This window comes from Myotis daubentonii, chromosome 20 (genome assembly GCF_963259705.1).
Source record: "Myotis daubentonii chromosome 20, mMyoDau2.1, whole genome shotgun sequence".
Lineage (NCBI taxonomy): Eukaryota > Metazoa > Chordata > Mammalia > Chiroptera > Vespertilionidae > Myotis > Myotis daubentonii.
The window spans coordinates 14637056-14646296 of NC_081859.1; the positions used below are offsets into that span (position 1 = coordinate 14637056).

Here is a 9241-nt window from a genome sequence, read left to right on the forward strand (position 1 = left end):
AGAAGTAAGAAATGGTGGACCTTGAAAATGACTTAAGGTTTTCTCACTGCACAGAATATAGTCAAACACTGCTGCAGTTCAATATTTTACCCTTTGTTCTCCCTGCGTGATCTACAATAATAATCTGCTTCGTGCTCATATTTACTGCTGACAATTACCTGAAAGAGAAGTTGGGGTGCTTCACTGGGCTGGAAAAAGTTTAGCTAAATCAGAAAGCAGGTCTAATTAAGCAAGTTTATTCTATATCTATAAAAGGCTAAGTTGACTTGCACATACGCGATACACATAAAGCTCTCACTGGCACCAATCGCACATGTGTGTATCCATCTGTCATTGATGATCGTGAATTTGGTTGACACTTCTGTTATAGAGAAAGGGTGAATAGCAATATTAAAATATTTCGTCTAATTAATTTTCTTTCAATGTGCATGAATTTGTGCACTGGGCCACTAGTTTATTATATTTCAAAACATATTTTCAAAACTTAATCAGTAAATTTTTATGCAGTGAAATCAATAGATATAACCATATAAATGAAACCTGTTTAGAGTCAAATATAACTTTTTTTAAAAAACCCTCCTATGAAATAGTTTTCAATAATTTTTAAGAATGTAAAGGGGTTCTGAAACTGAAAAGTTTGAAATCAGCTGCCTCAAATGACAGTGTATGTTAAGAGCAGTCAAACCACAGGCATTAGCCTGTTGTTTCGTCTCTTTCTGTGAAGGTCAGAGGCAACCCTTTAAGGAAAATCTCGGCCCTGTAGAAGATTTTCAGTAGGTCTCAGAGATGGTGGAACAGGTGGAGAAGGCAAATCCAAGTACGGGGTGGGGGGGAATGAGTGTCCCAATGAGAACAAATCAATGATCCCTCCATTAGTAAAGAGCCTGAAATTAAAACTGGATACCAGCTGGCTGGCTGGTCCCAAAGGTGTGTCGCCATTTGGGGACTCGAGATCCCTTACTACTGGCGGCACTCTGTACCAGTAGAAGCCACAATGGCCATGGTGAGGGGCAGTCTGCACTGCTGAGTTCCAGGCACCAGCCTCCATGCCAGTCCCCATGGAGCCCTCTGAACAAGCACCAGGCTTCTGAAGAACAACTTACTGCTATCCACACAAAGCAGGGCAGCCCCTCTGATTAAGAACGTCCTCTGCTGTGGCAGCCACCAAACGTTTTCAGGCTCCGGTCTCTCCCTTATAGCCCCTTCCCAAACCTCTTTGCAGAAGAAAAGGAAACAGGAATTATTACTTCCACTTAAAAAGAAAAGTGGAAAAAAAGAAAAGAGAAAAGTGGAAGTCATATCCTTCCCTTTATCTTATTCCAAGTCCTCCACCCTCGGGTAAACCATTAGCTGTTGCTGAAGAATCTGCAAATCGAGCCTTTGAGAGGATGTTCCCAGTCCTTCCAGCTTCCGCATGCACCCCTCCCCCTCCCCCGAAGGAGAGTCTAACACAGCAGCAGTTCATCTGCACCAGGTGCTCACATATTTCATGACATCATCTGTAAAACAACAGAATGACCTTCATCATTATGTGAACAGAGGTGATCGCCCCTGTCCCCACTTGGCTCTTTCCACAGAGCCCTAACACCCTGGGTTAGGAAGCCAATGAATTTGTTAAAACAGTTTATTCCAATGCCTAACATTCTTGGTAACTTCACTTACTGAGTGAAGTCATCTAACATCTAAGCCTCCCAGTTTCCTGATCATTTCAGCAATCTTTCTTATTCCCCATTTCAGCTGCTTTCTGTCATACCCTAAAACTTGTACCAGCACATGCACTGCTTCTAGAGCAAATATGTCAAGTCATCCCATTCTCGATCACTCCGCCACTTCACTGATGGCAGGAGGGTCTCTAATTCATTGATTCTACCCATTTCACTGTCCATCACCCACATCATAACCTCAGTCCTAGCTTAGAAATCATGGCCCATGATTACACCCTCTCTTGCCTACAATGTCAACTTCCTTTTCCCTTTATATTAATCTGTAAACCCAATTCTCACTGTCAAGCAGCAAACCATTGGGAGAGGAAAAAGCACCACCCTGCTGACTGCTCTCACTTTCAATAAATCAACACAACTATTCTCGGTAAGTTTTCAGGCTCAGGTCTCTGCTCTACAGCCTTTAAGTGGACCCTCGGCACTTCCCAGCAATCCTACTACATTTCACTAGGCAAGTCACTCTTCTCTCCTAGAGGAATACTTCAAACCTTCTCTTCCCTAAGACTGAGTCACTCAGCGACCACTTCCCAATTTGTCCCCATAGCTCTCAATCACTGTTGCTGCCTTCTCTGGAACCTCTTCTTACCCCAACAGGTGTTCCCTCCTGCCTCCACCCCAGGTTCAGTCCTTGGTCAGGATGGATTACATCACCTCACCAGCATTCTTTTTTGTCCTTTATTTCCTGGTAATACTTGCCTACATTGTAACTCAAATGTAGCTGCTTTATTTCCTACTAGGGGCCCAGTGCACGAATTCATGTACCTTGAAAGGAACTGTGGGCCACGAGGCTGCAGTAGGCACAGGGGCAGGACTTGGACCATCCTCCACACCCCTGCCCAGCCCCTCCCGCCATACCCACTTGGTCCCTGTCTGCTGGCAGCCCCCACTCCTGCAGCTGCCACTCCCACGTGCTGATGGCGCCTGCCCCGCTCACACCCCCTGACGCCACAGAGCTATTGGGGCTGGCACCAGCACCGGGTGCGAGCAGTGGCACCTGCACCGATCGCCCCTCAGGAGCAGGGGGAGTTGGAGAAGCCCTCAGGGTTGATCAGGGCTGGCAGCCACCACTCACACCTGCTGATGGTTCCGTGCAATCAGGACCAGTGTTGGGCACCAGCAGCAGGTGTGAGTGCCAGGTGGGACTGCAGTGCGCGGGAGCAAAGAATTTTCAGTAACCAACAGAGACTCGTCCCAATGACAGCGACCAGCGGCCCCACCTTGGTCTGGTGCTCCCGCTCACCTGCTCCACAATCCTGCTGTGGCCGACACCCGTCATGTTCCGTGCATGCCCCCTGGTGGTCAGTGCACGTCATAGTGACTGGTTGTTCGGTTGTTCAGTTGTTCTGCCATTTGGTCTATTTGCATATTAGCCTGTTATCATATAGGATAATTGGTCTAACCTATCTCATGAACATGGTATTTTTTCTATAATTAATCTAATTTCATCATGAACACTCACCCTAGTAAATAGCCAAAAACTTAAAATTTGCCAGATAATATCTCAGTCTCTTCTAGTTAACATTCAGACAGTTAAGTTTAACTCTTTACCAGAGCTGGTTTAAATCACTGCCTTCAGGTAAATGTTCCTCCAAATGGGGCTTACGGGACGTCGTTACGGTGGGGAGAAGAGCTTTGATCTCGGCGTCTCTGCGGATCGACACTGGCCTCTGCTCTAAGGACGAGTGGACTGGTGTCAGCCCACCTTCTGGGATGTCATGCTGGCTCCCGCCTCTGGTATCCATGATCCGGACCTTAGAGTCACACAGTCCTTTGCCATGACGCCTGCTGTTCCACAGGCCTCTGAGGGACTCCACATCCCTGACAGTGGTATGAAAGCATTTCAGAACCCCCCACCACCTCAGACTCATCTATCTATCACTTCCTTCTACCCTGCTCGGCTACAACCCCAGAGTTGGCACAGCACTCACCTACACAGTCATCTCCTCTCAAGATTCCAGATTGGGGCAACACCAAAGGCCGTCTGCTTGCACTGTCTCGTAAAAGCATGCACCATGCTCACCTCAACCCCAGAACTCTGGCCTGAGCAGATCAAAACACAAATTCCTCACAGTCTGCTTTCTCTACCTCTGCTCCCCCTTCTTCCTCTAACCTACCAGGGTTGAAAAAGATGGACTTTCCACTTCCATTTCACCCTCCTTCCTCCTGGAGGCACTAGGCCTCAAGTTGGCCTTAATAATGGGAGATGTCCTCTGTATCTTACAGAGCAAACTATCATTAGAGTTTCCCAGAGGAAGCTCTTGATATGGAAACTACAGGCAATTTGGAAGTTTAGAAAACCCAAAACAAACATACAGTGACTTAAAATTCCCCAATATATTACCCCTTCACAACTTCAACAACTACTCTCCTATGTGCTATGCCTCAGGCAGGATATACCAGACGCAGGTCACTACCTTGGAGAGTGGGGAGACTTACAAACAAAATAATTACCATGAAATGTTATGTGCTACAGTTACCAAAACAAGCAGATAACACAACCCCGCTGTCAACCTTTTGAACTCCTTCAAAGTAAAAATTGGTGCCACAGCAGAAAAATGATAATATAAATTATACCAGTAACAATCTGTCATTTAATCTTCTAATTTTCATATTTCATTTTCTGTTCCACTCAGATGGAAAACAATAAGCTAATCCTTAGTGACAGGGGAAAAGGGCAAGAAAAGCCATGAAGCAGGTTCAAATTTCTTTTCAATAAAAATAAATATGCAGGACTCATAGACACAGACAACAGTATAGTGATTACCAGAGGGAAAGGGGGGTGGGAGAGGTAGAAAGAGACTTGACTTGAGGTGGTGAACACAATATACAATATACAGATGATGTATTATAGAACTGTACACCTGAGATCTATATTTCAGTAACCAGCGTCATCCCAATAAATTCAATAAAAAAGTAGAAATAAATAAAAGAAATATGCAAGAACTAAAGCACAAATCAAAACACCCCACGGTCAAAGAAAATCAGATAGAATCTAATAGCAACAAATCACTGGGAGACTAATGAAGTAGTTACAATAAATACCTGTTCTTTTAAATTATGTATTTGGTTTCCCCCTCCCCCTCTCCATGGAACTATTGGTAATTGTTACAAGCTAATATTCTCATCCATTTCTTTTTTCTTTTTTTTTTTAAATATATTTTATTGATTTTTTTACAGAGAGGAAGGGAAAGGGATAGAGAGTTAGAAACATCGATGAGAGAGAAACATCGATCAGCTGCCTCCTGCACACCACCTACTGGGGATGTGCCCGCAGCCAAGGTACATGCCCTTGACTGGAATCGAACCTGGGACCCTTCAGTCCGCAGGCTGACGCTCTATCCACTGAGCAAAACCGGTTAGGGCCTCATCCATTTCTTAATTCAAAAGGAAGGCCGCAGAAGGGCAAGGACAGCCGCAGAAGGGCAACGCAGCCAGCGAGCAATTCTGCTAGACTTGCTACAAACTAAGAGCTTACTATGTGCCAGGCATTGGGGCTACAAAAGCTGCAAGATGTCATCTCTGTTCTCAAGAATTTCAAAACTGATGATGGATAAAGAAACAAATTTTACATACAAGGTGATAAGGAATACACCTTATAATGACAGGCTGTTAATAAGGTTATTAGAACTGCCCAAATCAATGCATTAAACTTTGATTTCTCGAACAGTATTTTCAGGCTGCAGTGATTCCCCACTAGGCCCTTCAGAAACACAACCACTGAAGAGGAAGTGTTCAACAGAACTCCTCCTGCCACAGCAGGTGTGCTAAATTCCTTTTTAGCACAAGTGAAGTATAGCCTAGCAATCCAAAAGAAGTGCAAAAAAGGTGCAAATATAATCTGTATGTGTACAGTACCAATAAATCAGTGTTCGATAGCCAGTATAAAAAAGCCATTTGTTGCCCTAACCGGTTTGGCTCAGTGGATAGAGCCTCGGCCTGCAGACTGAAGGGTCCCAGGTTTGATTCTGGTCAAGGGCATGTACCTTGGTTGCGGGCACATCCCTAGTGCGGAGTGTGCAGGAGGCAGCTGATTGTGATGTTTTTCTCTCATCGATGTTTCTAACTCTTTCTCCCTTCCTCTCTGTAAAAAGTCAATAAAATATATATATTTTTAAAAAGCCATTTGTTTGTTTTGGTTTGTTTTGTTTGGATGCTTGGCATTTACTTACATCTCTTCTCCTGTATTTAGGTTTGATGATTTTCCCACCATGTGAATATCGGTGGGAGGTGGAGCCTGTCTCCTTTCTTAAAAGCCAAGAAGCCCAGCTACTCACCTTCCCAACTTCCCTTGCAGCTGGGGTGCAGGCAGGGACCTACGCTCAGTCTAAGACTCCCACTGAGGACTCTGAATCAGAAGCTAGCACCACAAAGAGCATGGCTGAGAATGCACCTTTACAGCACTAGCAGAGGCGGTGGCGGCAAGAGCAGCAGCAGCCGGTCCAGGGCCTGGTGGTGGAGACACCTGCTGCAGAGCCCAGTATTACCCCACAGATCAGCAACGTAGTCCCCAGGCCCCGACCTCAACCACGTCCCAAGTGCAATTCTGACTGCAGCTTTCCTTGGTTCCTGCCCGTTTTTTCAGACTTTAGAGCAGTGGTTCTCAACCTTGGCTGCACATTAGAATCACCTGGGAATCTTTCTAAAATCCTGATTTCTGGGCCTCATCCTCCGGAAACTCTTTTTCTTTCTTACTAATGTTGTGGCCCCACCCCATAACAAAGAAACAGAATTTCCGGAGGATAGGGCCCAGAAATCAGGATTTTAAATAGATTCCCAGGTGATTCTAATGTGCAGCCAAGGTTGAGAACCACTGCTTTAGAGCAATGCTGAGAACGCCTCAGTATTTTTCCATGAAATTCCTTTCTTTCTTTTTTTTTTTTTTTTGCTTAAATCATTACAATTCTTCCTAATAAGAAAAATGAGTGACATACAGCAATAGTGAATATGATAAAATCAAGAAGCATCTCACCCACAAATGTTGGATTTTTGGTCAGTTTGGGAAAATGGGACAATGCCATGTGTTTTATGACTCAAGTCCAGCTCTGATAATTTATTGAGCAATTTGTCATCAAGTATTCTTTCCAAAACTTTTCTATTCCAACTATTATCTCCAAGATGACCCACATCTTTGTCAGCAAGTAATATGAGAGGATTTAAGAAACAGTAAGTTCTCTACTTTGGACTACATTCGAACTGTAGGTACAACCCCAAAGGATTTAAGGGGATGACGAGCCCAGCTTTCTCTAATTTGCTTGGCTGTCAATGTGGGGAACTTCAGCAAAAAGGCAAGTCTTGGAAGAAATGAATAGTTTGCAACCACAGAGTTTACAAAAATTTCAAATCATTCTCTCAACAGATTTTTTGTTGTTGCTGCTGCTGCTGCTGTTATGGTTACTTCAGGAAACAACAGATAAAATTGTTATTTGGTAACTTTAAAACACAAATTAAATTCCTCAATTATGAAACCAATAAAGACACAGTACAATTAATGGCCAAGCCCTAGCCGGTTTGCTCAGGGGATAGAGCCTCGGCCTGCGGACTGAAGGGTCTCGGGTTCGATTCCAGTCAGCGGTTCTCAACCTGTGGGTCGCGCGACCCCTTTGGCGGTCGAACGACCCTTTCACAGGGGTCGCCTAAGACCATCCTGCAGATCAGATATTTACATGACGATTCATAACAGTGGCAACATTAGTTACGAAGTAGCAACGAAAATAATTTTACGGTTGGGTCACCACATGAGGAACTGTATTTAAAGGGCCAGAAGGTTGAGAACCACTGGGTCAAGGGCATGTACCTACCTCTACCAATCAATGTGTTTCTCTCTGTCTCTCCCCCTCCCTTCCAGTCTCTCTAAAAATCAATGGGAAAATATCCTCGGGTGAGGGTTAAAAAATAAACACATAAAACTTAAAAACCTGGCTTTAAAAGTAAATAAGTAAAGAGATTACTGGCCAAGCAGCTGCTCTGAGCTTTGCACTCACCTCCGCACCGCTATTCACCCAGACGCCAGGCCAATGGGTCTGAACGAGCGGTGAGGGGCCATCCGGCCCGTCCGCAGCGGAGTCCTCCCCTGAGCGGCCAGCGGAGCGCAATGCCAGTCGCCGCTTGAACCCAGTGCCTGTGACTGTGCATATAGATTGCATATTTCCATAAATTGCCTTCGCATAACTCTGCGTCGGCCCGGCGCTCCCAGGCTTAGGAATCACTTTCGCACGAATTCTCACATCTACCTAGACTCGGACCTGGCGGCACGGCCTTTCAACGCCCGGCGCACGCGGAAACCTCGGTGACCGGCTCCCGCACACCGGGCTGCAGGTCTGGGTCAGCCCTTCCGACGCATGGACATCAATGCCGACTCCCGCCTCTGCTCCCCGAGCGCTCCTGAGAACTCCCCCATGCACCTGCAGGCACCAGAGGCTGGACCCCAGAAAGTGTCCCCTAAACACCCACGCGCCTCCGCCTCCTGCACCCAGGTCCTCCCCGAGCCTCTGCGGAGCCTGCCTTTGCCACCGCTGCTCCCCGCACCCCGAACCCGCACTCCGGCCCCGTACCCCCACCCCGGCCTCCGCACCCCGAACCCGCACCCCGCCGACTGTGCTTCCCACAGCCACGCTCAAGACGCTAGTCGCACAGGACACACACTTCTTGCTCCCCAGCGAGCTCACCCCGACCCAATGCTCCCCCTGAAGCCGGCTGCCCAGCTCCCCCAATTCCCGCCGCAGCCCTCGGCGGGTGGGCGTCAGAGCTGCTGGGACGGAGCCTGGGGTGCCTCCCACCCCCGCAAGGCAGCCCGAGGGGTGGCCGGCTGAGCCAGCCCGCCACGCGCGCCCCCGGGAACCGCACGAGAGGAGAAGTTCGGGGCTGGGCACCGCGGTGGGACCGGGTGGGCGAGGCGCTCCGTACGTACCCGAGGAGGCAGCGGTCGCAGACGACTCCACGGCTCCCCTTGCTCACGGTGTACGCCAAGGGGTCCGAGCGGAAGAGCAGCTCCCCCGGGCGCAGCGGCGCCAGAGCGCGCAGCCCGTTGCCCCTGTCGGCGGTGCTGAACTTTTCCACCTTCGGCGGCTCCATCCCTCGGCAGCTCCGCACCTCAGACGGCGGCGCGTCCGGCAGCCGGATCCTCGCGGGCGGTCGGGAGCCGCGCGCCTGCGCCCTGCGCGCACGCGTACGCCGCGGGGCGGGGCGGGGAGGGGCGGGGCGGGAGGCCTCCGAGCATGCGCAGACCGGTCCCGAGGCGGGCGGGCGGCGGAGCAAGCGGACCCGGCGTGCCATCACCGCTGGCAGGGCCGCAGGAGTCCCGGGCAACTCGCTGGGGAGAAGCGGCATTTTTCCCAGCAGTGCTTTCTTTTTTTTCTCTATTTTTTCTACCAGCAGTATTTTCTTGCAGACGGTTTCAATGCCGACGGAAAGTAGAGCAAACAACGCCATGAATAGCATTGTACCCTCCACCTACATCAAACAATTCTTGGCATTTTGCCATTTCAGCACCTTCTCCGTGTGTACGCAGATATGTGTGTATA

At 48.2% G+C, this 9241-nt stretch overlaps 1 protein-coding gene across 3 annotated transcripts in view; it reads right to left on the reverse strand.

The window, feature by feature from the left end:
* Positions 1-8874, reverse strand: part of SMYD3 (SET and MYND domain containing 3) — a 520781-nt gene extending 511907 nt beyond the window's left edge. The window contains exon 1 of one of the 3 annotated variants that reach the window (XM_059677624.1): positions 8629-8874. In XM_059677624.1, the coding sequence (XP_059533607.1) occupies positions 8629-8792 (164 nt within the window). In that variant the 5' untranslated portion in view covers positions 8793-8874. The remainder of the gene's footprint in view (positions 1-8628) is intronic. The other 2 variants (XM_059677625.1, XM_059677629.1) reach the window with 2 other exon arrangements.
* Positions 8875-9241: the final 367 nt, after the last annotated feature.